Source organism: Aedes aegypti, chromosome 2 (assembly GCF_002204515.2).
Source record: "Aedes aegypti strain LVP_AGWG chromosome 2, AaegL5.0 Primary Assembly, whole genome shotgun sequence".
Lineage (NCBI taxonomy): Eukaryota > Metazoa > Arthropoda > Insecta > Diptera > Culicidae > Aedes > Aedes aegypti.
Window position 1 is genome coordinate 233,362,576 of NC_035108.1, and position 21,735 is coordinate 233,384,310.

At 36.3% G+C, this 21,735-nt stretch overlaps 1 protein-coding gene across 2 annotated transcripts in view; it reads right to left on the reverse strand.

Annotated features, from left to right (window-relative positions):
• Positions 1 to 309: 309 nt before the first annotated feature.
• The window catches only part of LOC5569118 (pyruvate dehydrogenase (acetyl-transferring) kinase, mitochondrial), a 45,189-nt gene continuing 23,763 nt past the window's right edge, over positions 310 to 21,735 (reverse strand). The window contains exons 5-8 of one of the 2 annotated variants that reach the window (XM_001652667.2): positions 12,625 to 12,921; positions 11,770 to 11,879; positions 11,606 to 11,704; positions 310 to 618 (exon numbers count right to left, since the gene is read on the reverse strand). In XM_001652667.2, the coding sequence (XP_001652717.1) occupies positions 553 to 618; positions 11,606 to 11,704; positions 11,770 to 11,879; positions 12,625 to 12,921 (572 nt within the window). In that variant the 3' untranslated portion in view covers positions 310 to 552. Of the gene's footprint in view, positions 619 to 2,754; positions 2,906 to 11,605; positions 11,705 to 11,769; positions 11,880 to 12,624; positions 12,922 to 21,735 lie in introns of those variants that run through there. The other variant, XM_001652668.2, reaches the window with a different exon arrangement.

The following is a 21,735-nucleotide window of genomic DNA, read 5'->3' on the forward strand; positions in this document are numbered from 1 at the left end:
TAAAATAATTTCTAATGCAATTTTTCGAAGTATATTGGTCTCTCATTTGTTGCCTATAGAAAAAAAACGTTATCAACATTACTTAAACAACAAGATGAAATTAACTATTGATTTTTCTGTATCTACTTCCCCGTTACAGTAATAACTATGGAAAACCTAAAAACCGGCAAAAGTAAGACTCTGAACCTTTTTTAGCTCAAAATAAAAACAACACAAAAAAAACGATGGCAAATACGGCCTCCAAATTGTTCAAAGACTTACGAATTGGTAGAATTTTCACATTAGTTTAATAAACGAGACTAAATCATGTTCTCTATATTATATAACGAATCCATAGTTGCGTTTATTGGCCATAGTAGTTTATAACAGAGATGCTTATGGTGATATGATATTTTTTTTTAGATCTGTAACCCACTAATCACCATGATAAGAGCAACATTGATTTGCTAGTCAAAAAACTACTTGCTGAATAACATAGGTGTGTTATGTAATCATGAGACATTTTTGGTGAATATATAAAAAACGATGACTGTGAAGCACACTCAGTTGAATTCAATTGGATACTGTCGTGTTGCGTCTGGTTTGGGCGTTCATCTGCTTAGAGTTCATATCCGAGTTCTAAAATGGTAAGAAGATTAAATTCATACAGTACTTGAGGTATTTCTTCGATTAGACGTTCCAATTACTAACACATGAAATACATACATAAATCATTGTACCCTTGATGATGAAATAAAAATAGTGTCGATGCAGTAAAATTAAATCTATAAATAGTTGTTGAACAAAAAATAGTCATACATATTATAATGTCTTCATACAGTCATTGTCTACTTATGCATTTTTTCCTCTTTATAAAGAAGTATTAAATACTGTCGGTGTTATAAACGCACCAAATGCACGTTTGCGAATTGCCTGTTTAGTTATTTTTGTATATGAGACCACTAGTGTATTTCTTTCAAATCCATCACGCATTTCACACAATCAGTTTATAGATTGATCGTGTTTAATTAAACCTTGAATGGCGAAGCAAGGCTTTGTTTTCACGAGGGGGAAATCTGCAAACAGACGAAGTTGTTTGTTTGTTTTTTTTATTTACGACACTTTACACGTAAACCGTGCATTCGTGTCGGATATTTAAACAAATTCATTAATTAATTATTCTAAGCACCTAATTCACGAATCATATACATATCAAATTCATTCATTTATTTTCCTACACTTTCTCGATCTAGTGACTCTCCAGCCTAAATCAGGAGACTGTTTTCTGCCCATTTCATTGCCAGATTCTTCGTCCGCACCGAGTGTTTGCGTCCCTTCTTTCTCTTCGCTCGATGTTCTAGCCGACAGCCGCCGTTTCGTGGATGTTTCCAGTTCGCTGTCTCGTTCGCTATCGTTGTTCTCGTCGTCGTCGTCATGCGGTGTTGGTGAGTGATCGTCGTCGTTGTTCGTATGGTTAGTTCCATCTGCAACAGTAGAGCTGGACGTTTGTTCTTGATGCGTTGTTGTACTGTCCCCTTTCTCGTGACGGACTGGTTTCGATTTGTCGTCTTTCGAATAGGTGACGAGTGTATGCTGTTTGTCAATTGTTATTCGCGATGGCACCGGCTTCTCCATCCTCATGCGTACGACTCGCACACCGTTCGGAATTCCCGCAAAATACTTTCTCCATAACTCGTTGTGGATAGAGATGACTTTACCATACTGCTGCATGTAGTCGGATATGGTGCTGTTAGACATCTGCGGTGGTAAATCGTGGATTCTAACAGTGGTGGTGGGACCATCCACGTACATTGGGATGTAGTAGAGTATCCCTTGATACTCAAGATAGTGTCGCAAATGATGCTTTTTTGCCAGGCGTGGGGGTACGCCAGCGTCACGCATTTCGATGTACAGGCAGTTGTCAAGGTTGTGCAGCTGGATGTTCCTTACATCGGTCATGTCGAGCTTGACGACATCCTTGAGGAACTCCTCCACCTGATCTGTTAAAATACGATGCGGCAGAACACTGAAATCTACAACAAGAGTGTTTTTTCGATGCGAAGACATCTTGTGTTTCGTAGCAGTGATCGTGGGGTACTAGTACAACGAGAGCTATAAAGAGCTCTATGAAAACACGTCTATCGCGCACGAAAAGCGGCTGTCAACTGCAAACAGACGAAGTGAGGGTACGAAGCGCCTAAGATGTACAGAAAACAAACATTTCTCTTGACTTCAGATCGTTTGCTTCCCGGAACCATTTCCCATCAAGGAGGGATCAGTGTACCGGGTACCCCCGTTGGTTTGACCACATTTAATCTGAACACTTTTTAATTTGTACCCAGCAAATTTGTACATCGTTCAGATTAAAAATGGTTCAAACGTCATTCAGCTCATGGAACGGAGTAAAGTGGAATGGAACGCTGTGGAACGGAACGCAGAATCGAAACAAAAAAGCCAAAAGGGTAACCAGAAGTACGATTTTCTGTTGTTCGTAGGGTGACTAGAAGTTCAAAAATGAACCCCGATGGTTTGCATGAGGTACCGTTCAAATTAGCGGGGGTGCACGGTATTGCTTTGTAATAGACGATTATCGTAACCTCCTTATTCTTGATCTGTTTTTGTGGCATCTATTTGACAATTATTTTTTTATGAGCAGGACATTTGCTCCTTTGACTGGGTTCTTCATGTTTTCTCATCTTACCTCTGTACATTTTATGAACTCTTGAGTGTAAAAAGTAACTCTGATCATCACAAGTTGTTAAATAAAAATACCAGTAACATACTATACATTTTTATTAGGTTCAACAATTACTTAACAAACAAACTGATTATACTTAGCGTGTGTAAAATAAATATGACAGGAATTTATCAGCATTCCAATTGCGGCTAACTAAAGCTTTTTTGAGGAAGAATAGTATTTTTGATTCTGCAAGGATACAAATTAAACAATTGAAAACATATTAAATAAGCAATACTTCAGTAGTATAAGCAACAGGAAATTACAATACAGGTTCATCCATTTATTTTTCGCACCACACTTTAGAAAGCACTTTCACATGAAAATGCAAACCAAACACTCGTTATTCGGCGCATTCTTCTGGATTGCGTTCGGTGCATGTAAAGTACACCGTCTTTGTGTTAGCTCATAGAAAACATTTATGAAAACGTATGCATTAATTTACAGTGTACACATAATGATACATGGAGTGCCACACCTGATCGTCATAAAGAAGGGGATATATACCGAAAAATGACATACTCTGTAATCAAAATTGATTTTTGCACCACAGAAAAACAGACGTAACACTTAGAACGGCTTCCTCTGAAATTCATCGCCCACTTGACACAATCATCATTTAGTAGGCATGTTGCACGCAATACTATTATATATGCCATGAGGACTGAAAAAGGCGCTAGTCAGAAATAAATAAAAAAAGATGTGCGTGCCTCTGGTTGAGAAGTATAAAATATAAGAAAGTTGAAATCATCGATGAATATTTCTTATGTTTTACGTCTGTTACCCTGTGTCCGCACTTTCAACAAATCCAACTTTGATTGCTAAATCACAGGAAAGAAAGAACTAAGATATTTGATATCAGATTAAATGACGTTGCTCATTTACATGAATATTCTACATATGCTATTGCAACAATGTACATGAGAAGTGAATATGAAGCGATAATGAAGAAAGTTATGTACAGTACTGAACAGAAATATTAGATAGAATAAATTGCAGTTTTTGAAACATTAATACCACAAGATTATTATTTTGTAGGTAGGTAGGTTTAAGCAAGAAATGCCATTGCTCAAAGGATCATTCTTTCTCTACAAACAAACTGACACCATACTCTCGTCACTATCCGAAGCGTTTTTGTTCGTGTTTGACGCTCACAAACTACCGCCACCTGGTTCCCCATTGTGGTGACTAAATACCATGATTTAAGCATTTTGCGTACATGTTCTCGCGATGATGATTTTGATTTATTTCAAGTGTCACGTCTGTTTGTCTGTGCTTCTTTTGAGAGAAAACAGCATGCTATATAAGTCAAGAGATTGCATTTTTAGATAAATTTAAGATAGCATTCGGTGGGATTCGAACCCACGAACCTCAGCTTGGTCTTGCTGAATAGTTGCTTGTTTACCGCTACGGCTATCTGGGCACCTTATTGCAAAGTTAACTTTTAAGACTATCAAGGATCCGTTATCGTAATCATGGGCGAAGCCAGCATTTCCGTAAGAGGTGGGCAAGCGACCTTTAAACATCATTCACTAATTTTAAGTATACACAACCTCTGCACTCCAGTTCTGTCGCAACAGTCGTTCGGTGCGGACCAGCACATTTTGTTCGCTCTTCTGATAGTTTTGCCTTCAGCTTATGCTGTGTAGGTAGTCAAAATCAAACGCCCTTGATCTTGATTTGGCTTTAACATTCACTATGACCGCAAGTGAGATGTACGTTAATACGGTTCAATTTCGTTCCCCAGTTGGTAGTCCAAGACCTACCTGGGTGGAAATTGCCAACTTTTTGAAGCAGTTGGATACGGATCTGCTGCTGATGGAAACAGCGTATAAAACAGCACACGACCGTTCGCTGTTCGTGAAGTTCGTTTCACTTGAGGCAATGGAGGCATCGTTGGGCAAAAATACGGAACCTCGAAAATTTCAAGTGGCAAATCGGTAGAAGTTCGGATGTCGATCGCAGGTGCCAACATGCGATACGTCCGTATTTTTGACCTTCCACACCGGAGCTGAAGGATGATCGCTTGTCACTTGTACTGGGAGAATTCGGGAAAATTGAACGTGTGATCCGTGAAAAGTTTCCCGCGGAACTAGGTCTCGACCACATGTACACTGGAGTACGTGGCGTGTACATGGAGGTTGAGAAAAGTATTCCGCCAACAATTGACGTTGTTGGACTGAAAGGACGGGTATTCTATGAGGAACTCAAGAACACTTGTTTTTTGTGTCATGCAGATGGTCATCGAAAGAATGCTTGTCCTCTGCGTCTCGGAACTCGGAAGAACGACCAGAGAAAGGAACGCAAGGAAAAGTCCAAGGATAGCTCTTATGCTGGTGTTGTGGCAGGAAAGATCACTGTGCCAGTTGAACAAGTGCCGTCAAATGAAGCGAGTGATGAAATAATTGAAGTGTTGGAAGAGGAATTTATCGACCAGGCTTCGAATGCTTCCGATACGGAACAGGAAGCTGTAAAATCGGACGAGATGAACTCGCAGGGAAGCAGGAAGTGTTTCACTTTAGCGGCGGAAAAAGTGGAACTGACTGCTAAGGCGATCCAAGAGTTGATGGGAAACCCACAGGCCAACCAGCGACGAACTCAATCTGCGGCTTCCCACTCCAGTTCTGGCTCTGGATCTGGTTCACGACCGAAGAAAAAGTGTGCACGTAAAGCTCTGTATTGAATATTATTGAGTTTATTGAAATATTTTTGTAACAGTATGTTAACAATGATTTCGGCTCCGTAAAGTTTTAATTAAACAAATGAGCCTAATAAATAAATGATTGGTTAAAAAAACCTCTGCACCCTTTTCGAATAAAACATTATACTATGAAGGACATTTATTCTATTAGTTAGTATTGTGGCGTCCAAAACGCTTTTGGTTCAATTTGTTTGCTGAGTAACATTAATGGTTAGAAAAATTCCAAATTCGAGAGAGTTCAAATAACCGGCAATTTCACTCTGGCCAGTTATTGACACGGGAAAATACAAGTTTTTTTTCAAGTTGATACACATTCTTCAATGATATCTTAGAAAGATTCTACCACCATTTCTTCCATAAATGGCCGTTGTTCAGTCAGATCGGACCAAGTAATTTTTAATTATTTCAGAAAACCGTACTGCATACATTTGGAACAACGGAATCGGAGACCTTGACTTATCCTTATGAGGCCAAAATATCGTCTAGTCCGGTCTGTCTGAACACCGACCAAATAATTCCCCAAGTTCTGCTGTCATCCCTAACTATTTTTTTGGAGTATTTCTCCAAGGAATCCTTCAGAAATTTACTAGAAAATGAGATTTCTTCAAGATTTAGTTGTAGATTTTCCTTCTTGATTATGTGTCCTATATAAAATGTAAAACTTTTAAAACACAAGGCATAGTTCATTAATACTATACTAACTACCTCAAAGATTCTCCTTTTTACTGGATTTCTCTAAATATTTTCCTAAGAGTTCCTCTAATGATACATTCAATTTATTAACAGATTCCATCGAATACTTCCTCTTGAATTAATTCAGCAATACCAATAAGAAATTTTCTAGGGATTGCTTTACCTGTTGGTTTTGTTTGTTGTAAATTGTTTACCTTCATGTCGATGTTTATTTTAAAAATCATATTAAAATTATTTCAAGAATTAGTTTATATTTGTTTCTTGGAATACCATTAAAATATATCTTAAGACAATACTCCTATTATTTTTTTAGTCTCTGCCATGCTTATGTCTTTGAATAAATTTCATAAGAGATATTTTTGTTGTAATGCGTCTAAGGATTTCTCCAAATGTTCTTTCTGGAATGCCTTTGAGAAAAAAACTGATTTTTTTTTCTATTTTTTTGTTTCAGAAATTATTTCTGATTTACTTTTAATGATTATTCAAGAAATAATACCAACAATTACTCCACGAATCAGGATTTTTTCTTAGTTCACCAGAAATCCTACAGATGTTCATATAAGAGCTTTTCTGTTGATTTTTTTTGAATCTCGTAACAGTTATTTACTCAGGAGCTCTACATTATTCATTATTACATTAGCATTATTTAAGAAATTCCTCCAGAGTCTTATTCAGAGCTTTCTTCATAAATTTTCATAATACCCGAAAAAAACAACCATGAGTTTCTTTAGGAATTTCTTTAGAAAATATTTCGAAAGTTATTTCAGGGTTTCAAGGATTTATCCGGAATTTTTTCATGAGATATCCTTTACAGAGAGTTATTACTGGATGAATTCTTGGAACTCGAAGAAAACTCTTGAAGAAGCCCAATCAGCATTTTGAAGATTGCAAGGATAGCTCAAAGCCACTGGAAAATGATTTCTAAAGGCATCCCTGTCTAAAAAAAACCGTTGGAGATGTTCCCAGTAAAAAATTTGGTTTGATTCATTCCAGACAGGAATTGAGATTTATAGAAGAATTTATAATACAATGTTTAAAGAAGTGGACAAATTATGTAACCAACTCAGTTATTAAGTCACCAAGTGTAATAAGTTAATTAATTTAATGAACCATGCGGATTGGATTACCGAACAGCTCAATATAAGTGTCAATTCACAAAAAATGTTTTACATAAAAAAAAAATAAAAACATTTCGTTTTTCGTGTTTTGAAGGCCTCGGGACTTAAGGGGCTTTTTCTGTTCTCATTTTTTCTTGAAAGTTCATAAAATTTTATGTTTACTGTCAAATTTATGGAATAAAAGCTTAAGATTTCAACTTTTCAGAAAAAATATTAAAACCCTGAAAATTTTGTTTTTATGAAGAAATATAAAAAACTCAAATTTTTTATATTTTATCATGTAATTTTTTTTTTAGTTTTATACTTTTTCTGGAAAATTGAAATCTTAAGCTTTCATTTCATATAAATTAGATTGGAAATCGGTTGAGCTGTGCAAAAGTTATGATTTTTTTTTAAATAAAACAGTGTGTGCCGATAGAAAAAATAACTAAGTTTTTATTTAAAACAAAAAATCTCAGAACTAAAAAACATACATTGCTGAAAATTTGACAGTAAACGTAAAATTTTTTGAACTTTCAATTATAACAGCAATAGCCCCTTTAGTCCCAAGACCTTCAAAACACGAAAAAACGTTTTTTTTTTCATGTAAAATAACAATTTTTGTTATTTTTTTTTATTTTTCTTGAAAAGTCAAAATCTTTAGCTTTCATTTTGTCCAAGAAAATTGAAAATCGGTCAAGCGGTTCAAAAGTTATGACTAAAAAAAAATTGCTTCGTGGCCGAGTGGTTAGTGTCGCCAGGCAGTAATCGCTTCGTGTCATGGGGTGTGGGTTCGATTCCCGCTTCAGCCGTCGAAACTTTTCGTCAGGAATGTTTCTCGGCTGTGCCACTGGAGCATGCTTGTCCGTTGTCTAGTGTTAAGGCCCAAACGCAATGATAGCGGAACGGCAACGGAATGCGGAACCGGTTCGCCAGTATGAATCACACCATCTCGACTGAGCTGACAACGAATGAAATTGAACCAACACTGAATCGACAAGCTCGTTGTAGTTCACGCTGGCGAACCGGTTCCGCATTCCGTTGCCGTTCCGCTATCATTGCGTTTGGGCCTTTAAGTTTACAGTCTGTGCAGCTAAATGGCTGAAGACGGTGTCCGTGTCATTTTTTTTTTAATTGCAAAGTCGTGGTTTTTCTGGTCACCCTATTTCGGAAATAGTCACCCCAATAAAAAAAATCCAGAAACACGAGTATCCTTATTTCGGATAAGGAACAAAATAGCAAATTTTCAAGGAATTCGGTGACCCACTAGATCGGTTTTTCATGGGATGGCTGTATATTAAGAGGAACCCCTGAAGGAAAGGGACCAAATGCAGTACTAGAAGTGGTACCCATTCTGATCCCGACTAGGGTTGAAACCTTGGTTCTGGCCAGCCAAAGAAAACATATTTTTGAAAAATATATAGGAAGCCCTACATAGGGGGGATCCTCCAGTACCGGACACCTAAGCCACCAAATTCTTTTTTTTTTTTTTTTTTAAGGCGCTCTGTGCTCGTGGCCACTACTGTGCCGGAATCAGCTGATCTGTAGCTTCTTAACCGATACAGATCTATTTTCAACTTATCTATATTTACATCTACACTCTCTCCTAATCTTTTACTCTCGCACCGAGCAGGTAGGAGAGAGCTCTGCTGTTAGTGAGGCTAGCTGCCTGCGAAGAGGGTCAGTTTGTCTCAGTCACCATCTGATACTGACGGAGGATGGATGTGCTCCCAAAGCACGGTCCTTCGTGAGGCGTCTTCTGGTGGCTGGACGGGTTTTTATGTGGAGGAGCTGGGAATCGAACCCATGTCCTTCCGCTTATGAAGCGAAAGCGTAACCTCAAGGCTACAGACCCCCCCTAAGCCACCAAATTCATATTGAAAAAAAATATTGCTTTCATTTGCACTTGTTACTTCATTTATGATAAATATAATCATTTTTGTAGCGTAAAAAATATGAATTTTGACAGTACATTTTGATGATGTAATCTAGTACCAAATTGGCCAATCATAAAAGGTGGCTCCCAATACCGGACACAATCTGGAAATGGCTCGATTTGTGTAAATTTGTACATCATCGGATTTTTTTTTTTCAAGAATAGAATTTCATAGCCAATTTAATGCATTTGCAATACTTACAAGAACAATTTGAGTTTTATTTAGTTTGCCAACTGTCCATCAAAAACTTTTTTCATATATTATGAAAAGTAACACATTTTACATTGTTGTTCTGAATGTTCATTCTTCTTATTTTAATTGATTGATACCATGATCGATGGAATCCATGAAAAATTAATGTATTCTGAGACATTGGAGCAAAAATTATAGAGATATCATATAACAAATCAAGCTGTCCGAAACTGGGGGACAGGAGGTGCTTGACCCAAAATCAAGTTTGGACACATAATACATTCATATTTTCAAATTATGATAATATTCGATCTTCCTTGCGTGACCCAAACTATTTTGCCTTATTCAAAATAATCCAAAATTTGGCTGAAATTGGGTGGTTTGTCAATTTTTTGACGATTTTGAAACATCTCTACTTTTTGAAAAAGGCATGCATATTTCAAGAATGTGCTATTCTACGCAAACATTACTTTCTATAATATCTTTATTTTCTTCTAATACACTATCTTGATTGGACCATGATTTCTCAAACTTCTGACTTTGTCCGGTATTGGGTGCTGTCCGGTACTGGGGGATCTCCCCTTTTACTGCAAATATGCTAAATGATCGTAATCATCGTCATCATCGAAACTTCAACTGTAGTTTTTCTGTTCAATACTGAAATTTACTCGACGAAAATGTGTTCACTGTTCTTCGGTTGGAGAATAGAATAACACAGTGAACACATTTTCATGTAAACTTTCATGATTTTGAATAAAAAACTGCTTTTAAAAAATTCTCATATTGACGACGGGTTCTGGCCCCTTAAACTTTGAAAAAACAGCATAATACGCCTAAATTTAGACAACTTTTGATTGAAAAACTATGCTTGTGATGCTGTATGACCCAGATACATTCAGCATGGCTTTGCTTTGTAGCCGCAGACGTTACCACTCGGCTAAGGAAGGCCCCTAATAAGAACTTAAAGTTCGTCAACGGTATCTCTGCAACAACTCATTCCACCCATTGATGGTTAAATCTAGCCGGTGTTATGCACATTTTCTGGTGCGACAACGTGTTTTGCGTTTGGGGTCGACAAACGACATCACGCCGGAGCCCTGCACAACTTCTACAGGATGCTCATGTGTTTGCTCACTATGCATCATTGCTCTGTGGAAGGTGCTGTTGCTCGAACTTTCCAGGATGACCAGATGGATAGCAAGCTCGTTGCAGCGATTCCAGTTAGAGGATGACCTCCGATTCACTGGTAGCCTGACGATCCAGAACTGGAAATTAGCTACAAACGGTTCTACTCGGCCTAGTTTCCGATGGTGGAGCTAGCTTACTTCGGCGAAAAGTTTTTCGACGTCGGATAATTTCCCTTCTTCTTGCTTCAATAGTGCCCGGTAGAGTATCAAAATCAATCAAGTTATTCCGGGTAGACGATGAATTTCGATGCACTGGCGCTGAAAAGCAAGTGTACCGGACAGTTTCCAAAGAGGCATGTGAATCAAAGCCGGGATGACGCCCATCCGGCCAATGGCTCAACCGAAGAGGTATCACAGGAGTCCGCAGCGCAAAAGATAATACTTAGAAGTTGGCAGCAGGATTGGGATAACTTACTAAAGATGGCCTTGTAACGTAATACCAAATGTGTCAGATTGGTATAAAAGCCCCAATGGTTGCAGAACTTTCACCTGACGCAGTTTCTGCCAGGACATGATTGCTACAGACAGTACCGACCTCCAATTGTGTTGGATAGCAAAATTTTGGCACTTTTTCATGCATTCAGTTTGTTAGCATTGATAACATTGATAACGTATTTCAGTATAAAGGGAGAGAGGGTTATTTTCACGAAATTTTGAAACCAAACTTGTATCGACCTAACAAAAGGTAATGTAGATATGTAAGTCGTGTCAATTCGTCTAGACTCTAGAGAATGTCCAAGGTTTAAAGAGGTCAATTTTGTTGGTGCTCGTTCAACAAGTCTATTAAATGATATCGAAATAAAAATTAAAAGATCGTATTTGTACTTCTATTGTAAACAAAATATATTTTCCTACAACACATGTGTCAAGTGAAAGACATTTAAAACAAGTAACCAAAATGTGACATCACTATCGTCCTAAACTATTAATGCACGTAACATTAGAGGATATGGAGTAATTTACAAGGTTTTGTCAAAGGTCGTGTGATGAAAAACAAGCGCTTCATTGTCAGCAAAATAATGGCCAACCAAACATCAACCTCCACGTCAAATAACAACCGGTTTTGCTTTCTTTGGTTTTACCTGATTTGACCAATCTCCGGTTGGCACGGTGGCCTTGTAAAAACGAGAGCTGGTCTTGTTGAAGATTGGCAACAGCTCGTTTGCCTCGTCAGAAAGTGCCTGCAATAGAATGTTGGGTTTTGGAACACCGTTGGTCAACTGGATTTCATTACAATGTCACTCACCTTCAAATATATCACAGCATCAGACCCGTATCCTTCACATGAGTATAGTACCAAATCTCCATGGAAATAGCGTGCATACAGCCTTGAAATGGGTAAACCGTAGCCATAACCTACAGATAGTGAGCATAAACCACAGCAAAGTTATGTAGATTGGACGTTTGGAGTGTTTTTGCATTATAATAATTCAACGATACTCATGTATGCTTTGGGGGACCGACCATTTCACATATGGTTACATAGGGACGTTTAACATAATGGATATTTGGCTCACGGAGAACTTCATGCCTTTTTTTAAAGTGGTATGTATTCTTGTATGAATTTGTTTTATGTGAAACGTCCATTATGTGAAACGTCTTCATGTGAAATGTCTTTAAGTAAAATGGGTCGTCCCCATTTGTTTTTTTATCAAATGTATTAAATGATGTATTTTATACGACACTTAACCATGTGCTGTTCCTTCTGAACTGAATGATACATCATTTAAATTTACATGATATATATGTTGAATTTCTTAGAACATGTTACAATTTTGTGCATCACATGCGATGGAATTTAGTTTGTTTTTTTTTTACAATTTAGCTTACATTCATAACATATAAATACCAAGACATAACGTAACCGGTTCTGGTCCCTTCAACCCACAAATCTTACTTAGAAAGTGCTCAAATTTCATGATTGTCTATAGAATTAAATTATTGAATGTTTCAAACGACTAGTTAATTACACAAAATTTTGGTTCGACGATCCATTCTACAGTTAGGTTATATCGTGGTACGGCATTTCAATCTTTTGCTCATCCGTTCACCCATCCGGGAAGATACACTCTAATTGGACCTGCGCAGGTTTCGAACTTACCGGCCAAGGGGACAAGCGGGAGGTCGGACTTTGATTTTGGCGGTTGCGGTGCTGTGCTGTACATGTACTTGAACAGTTGATCGACATGGGATCTGGGAATGCCACCGCCACGGTCAGACATTTTGACGCAGATGTCCTCTTTGCCCTTGACAATGGTGACCTTGATGGGTGGAATATCATCTTCGGCACCATGGTATTCCATTACGGCACGCATTGAGTTTTTGAATAGCTCGAAGAGCATATGATACAGGTGAGAAGGTACGTACACTATTTTGATAGGTTTACCCTTTTCCAGATCTGAAACGTAAAAAAAATTGCATTGTGTTTGAACTAGCTGGGACGTGGCAGGCCACGTGGAATAATTTTTGAATTATGCAGAACTGGTTTCCTAACTTGTTAGGAATACTCTATGATTGATTGATAACAAATCATTGGGACAAATAACTCCATCAATTTTGACAAAACTTTCATCATGAGAACTGATTTGTTCTGAAGCTCATATAGAGGGAGACTTTTAGTGCTGGACTCCTTCCAGCACATGACACAGAACATTGATTTTGCACAAAAATAAGCATGGAAGTGAGTATTTATCCTATTTAATCAGTATTCACAGTGTAATTCCATTATCCCTCGTAGTCAATCATAATAATCAGAAATGCCTTTTGAACAATATTCAGATTAAAGTTTTTCGGTTCGATTTGGGGCTCTAATTCCATTTACAATGTATGTACCGAGATAGAATGTGAACTCCTGCTTTTACATGTTTTTTGTCATTTTGGCCCTACTTCTGTCTTAACGCACCACAGCGATGTTACAAATGTAGGAGAAATGTATCAATGACCTTAATGGTTCTTTTTTGGACATGCCAAATACTTTTACATTTTGATTTATTTTAGAATTGATAAACTTTCGAAAAAATAAACATTACATATACTTTGCATTTGGATTAAATAAACAAATTGATGTGAAATTTGCAAAAAAATACACGTTTTGCTTTGATCGTGCTTCAAAATCAAATGAGAGTGAATTCTGCAATGCCTGCTTATAACTAAACCTGGGAAAGTGACCTTGGAGGTGCTAAAATACGTTAAAGAGAACCCTTCAATGGATGAACCTGAAAATATTCTGGATATCACTTATTCAGAAAAATATCTGCAATCTTTTATTTCGAAATTTATTCGACAGTTTTCTTGAGATACCCTCAACCTCCTGATAATTATTCAGGAATTTTGTCCTAAATAATTCCATTGTTTGCTTAAAGAACTATTCCAGTGATTTGCGGCACACGCTTTTGTCTCAAGCATCAAAATACCGCTATTTACTTAATTAAGGGTTGCTGAATCCATTGCTTTTTTCAAAAATATCATAGCACATCTAGTTTTCGAGGCAGTTGAAAATGCAAAAAATGACTATATCAGCCAACTTGCATGCAAGATAGCCAGCTTGCATGACAATTTATTTGCATAATTTGCCACAGAATACAAACTTCATGTGTATTACAATACTTATTAGACAAGTCTATAATAACTTCCATGTTTAAAAGTTATATTTTTGTGATTTTGAAAAGTATTATATTTTCCATGTAACAGAAACGATGAGTTTTGTATGGAGACTGCAAGCATGTTGAAAAAATCGATTTAATCTAAATTTTATCATGCAAATTTAACCAAATCTTTTCTGGGGAATTTCTCTAGAGATACCTAATGGAATGCATTCTTTTTTGGTAGAAGAACATCAAATTGTTTAAAAAATTTCTCTCAGCAATTCTTCTTGGCATAGTTTCCGACAATTAAAGAAAACTGCAGTTACACCAAGAATCTTAAAATTTTCTTTAAGATTGTCCCTTCGAATATTTATCATACAATCTAAAATAGAATAGATATCTAGAATTCCTTTCTAAACTCCTCCAAAACACTGATAGTTATTTTCTTAGGAGATATTATTAGAATGACCCATAGTTTTCCAAACTGTGGGTCGCTACCCTCACCTCTGGTGAGTCGTGAAAAAAAATATTGATTTACCCCGTTTTTGAAAACCTTTTAGATTTGTGCCGATTGGATTAAAAAAAAAACATCAGGCTTTACATCACTTGATACTGTTTGTTGATCAATGTTTTTGAATTGATAATTTTACTACCTGGAACGCTTGAATTTTGAACAGCGAACTCGTCAAGGACGAGAAGTCAAATTTATTGAAGATAAATAATAATAATAACCTTAATTTTGAGAAAAAGACAATGTTGACAATAAAAAAAAAATCCAACATTTCATGTTCGACAAGCTCTGCAAAAATTGACTCAACTGAATCTAAAAATGACTGTTATGAAGCCGATTTTTTCATCTTTAATGCTTTCCAAAACTTTTTGTAGTGATTGTACGCAAGCCAGAAATTTTTCCTTTTTTGGTAAATGATTATTTGTTACATGATATTAATTATAATGATTTTTTTAAAGTTAATTTATACTTTCCTACAAAAATATCAATCTAATGGTAAAAGAGAATATTGTCTGATGAAATTGACATTCTGTAACTTTACACGTAGGGGCCCAGATAGCCGTAGCGGTAAGCGCGCAGCTATTCAGCAAGACCAAGCTGAGGGTCGTGGGTTCGAATCCCACCGGTCGAGGATCTTTTCGGGTTGGAAATTTTCTCGACTTCCCAGGGCATAAAGTATCATCGTACCTGCCACACGATATACGCATGCAAAAATGGTCATTGGCATAGTAAGCTCTCCGTTAATAACTGTGGAAGTGCTCATAAGAACACTATGCTGAGAAGCAAGCTCTGTCCCAGTTGGGACGTAACGCCAGAAAGAAGAAGAAGAACTTTACACGTGTGTAGAGCAATTTTTTTTGTGCACTGTTTTCCATAGTGGGTCGCGAATGATGACAAGATGGTTCGTGCACTCAAAAAGTTTGAGAACCTATGAATTCTTTTTGACATTCGTCCAGTGTTTTCACTAAAAATTTCCAAAGAAAAACTTGAAACAAAATAATGGAGTTGCCTTAGCAATTTTGTCTAGAATTGATCCTGATCAGGTGTTTCTATATCGCCTCCAAGGATTTGTCCTCTATTTGTTCTAAACATATCACTTGCAGTAATATGAGAAAAAATATTTACTTGGGATTCCGCAAATAAATGTTTGAATATGTTCTTAAAGATATTTGTGCATAGATTCCTGTAGTTATGCTTGACAGAAGAAGTGGAAACATTCCTGGAAGAATCTATGAATTATGGTCTCTAATGTATTCTTGCAAAAATCCTGTTTCAATATATGGAGGCATGCTGAGGAAAAATGGTAGAGAAATTCCAGGAAAAAAAAACGTTGGAAAATCAATGCAATATATTCTAAATCAACTTTATTACAATTTCTGGATGAAATCAAGATATAACACTTGAAAGAATACCTGAAGATGAGCTTCTGATTAGATTGATTGGTTATACGTTGAATTTGTACAAATATTTGTTTAAGGAGTTCCTCCGAGAACTTCAGAGAGGATTTCTAGATAAAATTCTTGGTAAAATCTCTAGTGGAATCCCAAAGAATCCTTGGAGAAATTCTTGCAGTAATCGCGGTTGACATCTTCCTAACAAATGATGGAGGAATCCGACAAGGACTGCTTTGAAACATATATAGAAATTTCAATTTTCTGATACATTCTGTCAATTTCCTGGAGGAATCTAAAAAAACTCCTGAAGCATATCTTAGGGTTATATCTGGAAGCTTTTTAAGGAAAATTAAGAAAAGTACTTTAGGCAGAATTCAAAATAAAGTTCTTGGGAATTTTTAGAATTTTTTGATAAATTCCTGTATTTTTCGTGAATTCCTGGGATGATGCCCGTGGGAATTTTTCGATAATCTTAGCATTTTTTGAACAATCATGGGGAAAATATGATGAATTTCAGGAATAATTTTAAAAAGAATTCTTAAAGAAGTTATCAGAGGTATATCTGAGGAAATGTTTGATGGATCTCAGGTTGTATTTCATCAAGAATTTCTGTTAATTTGTTTTTAATGAAATTTGCTGAATGCTTTTTATGAAAAATAAAAGCATTTGGAATCTGTCCTAAATATGTAATTTAAAACTTCTGAAGAGGGATGCCGGGTGTAATTCCTGTACGACTTCGAGGGGATACGCGTGAAGAAATTTCTAGAAGAATACGTAGAAGAGTTTTCAAAGGTAGGATTTTTAGTATTTTCAAGTGAAGGTATTGCTATTTTCAGGAAAAATCTGTAGGAATGTATAAAAATAGGGTGTCCGGCCATTTGGCCGACTGCCGTTAGGCCGAACGCCATTTGGCCGAATGAGTCGTTTGGCCGAATGCCGTTTGGCCGAATTACGAACAAAAAAATAATCCATTTTTTAACACTGATGTGTAGGATTCATAAGTGTGGCTCAATAACTGATCAGCTAATTGATTGGCCGGACCTCATGTTCGTCGCTATATAAGTGCTCCAAAACAATTATTTTAAACGATCCGTTCATTTAGGACAAAGTTGTGAACTTACGTCAAGACTGTAAGTTGATTGTTTGTCCCTTCGATATCAACGGTGTGCTAGGATTTGAAGTGTTTACACTTGCTTACATTTTATAAGAGAATTTTCCTTCTTTTGATAATAGGCTGTTCTTTCATATTTGAATATTTTTCATAGTTTTGGGAATTGAGGTTTATAATACGTTCATAAAGAACTTATAAAAATGTATTTTTCGCACAAGAGTTACCTTAGGTGAGATGTCATTATCCTCCAAAATAATGATTGCAACGTGTGAACACTTACGGTAAAGAAGCTCACTGTTTCTTCGTTGTGAAAAGAAAAAGTCAAGCTTGTGGTTGTTTGAAATTATTCAATTTACCAAGTAGGGTGATGTGTTAGTATCCATCGTATTAAGCATTGATCAGTGAGAACTGCAATTTTACCAGTATTGCAGTGAATGATGCTGATACAAACCGATGTCAAACAATTCATTCTCAAAACGGCTTTAGCATTGTACAATAACATTTTGATAAATCTTGATCTCTTTTTGGAAATAATGCAAAGAAAATGCATCTTACCGTATTCTCAGTCCGTCGTATCGTTTTCAACTCCGTCGCAATCAGTTTCCAGATTCGTCTCACAACTTACGGCTCACTGTGTGTATTGAATGGTTAAAACACAACATATCAATGCTATAATAAAATGTTTTACTAGAATATATAGATCTACGGGCATCTCCCTCCATTCCTTCAGCATGATGGAATATACTTATTTCCTTTAAAATTAATTGTTCGTCATCAAAATTCAGCCCAAACATATGAACACAATTCCTTTTGACCGTACAATTATGGCATTTGCTCACAGTACAGCGAAAACAACACAATCAAAGGAATCGTATTTTTATGTCGAGCGTCGCGCACACATTGATGAGCACAAGCTTTTTTTCTCAGTACGACGGATTGAACTTTGTTTACATTCTCAATTATTCGCGGCGGTTGAGGAAATTTCGTAAATTTGGTGATTTACTGGAGTTTTACGGCGTGTGATTGGAATGAAATCCTTCAGTGAAGAGGTACGAAGGTTTTCCATAGTGAAAATAAGTGCCCGGCGAAGTAAGTCACCCACGGGGGCGGGAAGAAACTTGTGTTGGAAAGTGGTGTGTGGCTCAGTCGATCGCTAAGCATTTCTCTCAAATCGTATTCGTCCATGCGATTTCGGTGAAAAAGTCTAGAAAGATTCGCGAATTAGGCGAAACTGACAAAATGTAGACAATTCAAGAAAATATGGCGTTGAAATTGTAGCTTGATTGTCTATTCACTGCACTTAAACTTTTCCCCTATCGATAATTAAACTATTCAAAAAAACCAAAATTAGTAGAAGACGAAACTTCACCTTATTCAAAACCACACACTGTATTGATTACGCCTGTGTTTTTGTTTATCAAAGTGATGGGCGCATCTGAAATCGAAATCAAAACACGGCGAGAGTAAACGGCGACACTGCAAACAAAAAATAAACAAGGCGTACATGGTGGGCTTACTTGGCACCAGAATGTAAACACGGCGCAAAAGTAATAGGCGACACTGAAAATAATATCGATTACAGGCTCATAACAAAGTGCAAAGTGGATAATTGAGCTGAAGTTATTTACCGAAATACAGTAGTTTTATTGCATTTTTGGTGTACAAGTGTACAAACCATAACAGCTTTCACAAAATTACACTTGGATAATGGATCCATGTTGCAGGTAAGTTTGAATATCCGCCGTAGTGGAACATTTAAAGTTTGATACGACGAATAGTAACGCTTACGACGAAGAAGAACAAAACCCTACTGTAATGTTCCGTGAAACAGGTTTATTATGAATCAGTAAACAATAAAGAATGACATATCTTTTACCAACATGCTAGTTTGGCCTACTAGATAAATACTAAGTACATCAGCCTACTACATCTCTCCTTTTCTCTAAATAGATAATAATGTCCTTTGTGTAGAACGTGACAAGTCTGATCGTTTTTGTTTCTTTGAATGTATCAATTGACTTAACTACTATTTTGGTACATTGTATGGTTTGCTTACTGTAATCGACCTCCTATATTATTTGTAAACTGATTAAAATCGTCATCCGTCTATTGAGCGATGGGCGGTTCCAGGTAATCGATGGGCCATGAAGAACAGTTTATAACATTAGCACTCTTTTCTTTCACTTCAAGGAGTAATGCCACACTGTCCATGTTGGATTTTTGATATCTAAATATGGAGGAAATGATTTATTAAAAGATGTTACATGCATCGTTCACGATATTTTAACTAGAGAGTATACTTAGCATCATTCAGTTATCTTTTTCTTCTGTTTCCATTGTTGAGTACGTAACTTACTTTTAATTTCTAAAATCAATCATCGAATTGTAAGGGCAATATCCAAGCAGTTCAAACCTACAGAAAACTATGAAACTATTTATTTAATATTGAGATGAAATAAAACCAAATAAGTATTTAAATTTGTTAACTGTTTTGTCCCTTTACCACTAGATGAATATATCAAAAAAAGCAGTTACTGAAATTTTGAATATGCTTGAGCTTTATTCATCTTGTGGTAGACTGGACTAGCAAATGAACATGATCCTTTACCATAGATGGACTGAAGACATACTTCCTGCATCTCATGGTAGACTGAACTGCCAGAAAGACTGAGTTCGATGTCCTACATCTGGTCTTTTCTATTGCAGACTGAAACACTTTTGTTTCCTTTGCATATCCCTTTACTATAGATGGACCGAAGACTTTCTCCCTACATCTCATAGTAGACTGGATTGCCAGAAGGACTGAGAAGAATCTCCTACATCTGGTCTTTTCTGTTGCAGACTGGAACATTATTGCTCCCTTTGCATATCTCTTTATCACTTTTTCAGATGGCCTAAAGCTAATTCTGCTTCCTTCATCTTGTGATAGACTAGATATTATGCCAAATGAACTGAGTCGTACTCCTTCATTTTGGTCTTCAACGGACTGGAGTCTTCTAAGACACCCTTCGTTTAAAAGAATGGACTAGGATTCGTAATCCCCTTCATTCCTCTTTCATCACACTCCAAATAGACTAGGATAACTATATCCCCTTTATTTGGATACAGAAACGGACTAGAACAGTCGCAATGTTCCCTACGTTTCTTACTAGGAATTAGACTGAAGTTCTATGAACTTCCTATAATTCCGTGGAGTTGTATAGCGTTTATAACTCTATTTGCTTCGCTTCGTAGTTACCTACATTTGTTCCATATCAAATAGCCTTAGAAACTATTTGCCCTCAATATTTAAATGGACTGATTTTTTTTAAACCTCTGCATAATTCTCTCAAGGCGGAATAGGCCGTCATTGAATTTCGTACGCGTCTATGATGATTGTTATTACATCTTGTCACAATTGAAGAATTAAAGAGGATCAGTTGGTATTGCAGTGATGTAGCTGAAATAGTATCAGTATTCTTTCTGTATGTAAGCACATATAGCGCTATTTTTCCGTAAGAGTATTCATTACATGGACTGAGTTTTATTACTTTGAAATAACGAGCTTCAATATCAACATTGGTACCAAAACGAATGACGGGTTACTTAAGGCTACACTCTCATCAAACACACATATCATATCTGATTTGCTTTGTATCGTACTGTAGACTGTTCACGTTGAACCTGAATTTTGGTCTATGGCAACAAACCTGTTCAACAATTTGTGATTTATGTAACACTTTGATTTTTAAATTATCATATTATGTATCATATATAATGTCTATGTTTAAACTCTATCTTGAGTTTCAATAAATGTATAAACATCTTTTTCTTGTCATTACGTCCCTACTAGTACAGAGCCTGCTACTCAGTTTATTGTTTGATGAGAACCGCCACGGTTATTTACTGAGAGCTTTTCTTTATCATTAATTTGAAACTGAAACTTTATACTGTTCAAATAAAGTTTTGTTTAATTTGTATTGAGTATTCGTTTACTGTATTATATTATTGGTGTATTTAGTTTGTCAAACTGTCATGCAACAATTACGTTTCCAATTGATAACAGTTTGAGGAAATAACATAATAATAGTTATTTATAATATTATATTGAAGTGACAAATTCTTAAATTTCGTTACATTATTTCATAATATTGAATTATATGACATGAAACATTATGGATTGTAATAGAGGCAACTTCTTAAACTTCTTAAATGATTATCTTCTTAGGTAATGAACTGAGTTACATCTGTCGTTAAAATACTATATTTTACTTCAGATACAGACATCAATCCAGCTCTATTGAAATACCTGCTTGTTGAACTCATGAGCAACAGTATCGTTATAGTTCATTTCCTAATACTGGGTCAACGTGATAAGCATTCAAGTTTTTCATTTGAAATTAAACATTAAAACAACGTAAAATAGCAAATCAATTTGTGTTGGTAGCATTTGTTGTAAACCGAAACGTTTATTGTCGTTGACATTTTGACATTCCATATTTTCAAGCCTCAAGAAACATTTCCTCCGTACGTACACGAGCTAAGCTTACCGCTGGAGGAATTGGCGTTAGCGTTCGTTCATAAGAACATTAACGTTATTAGCATTTTTTTAACATAAACTATACAATACACT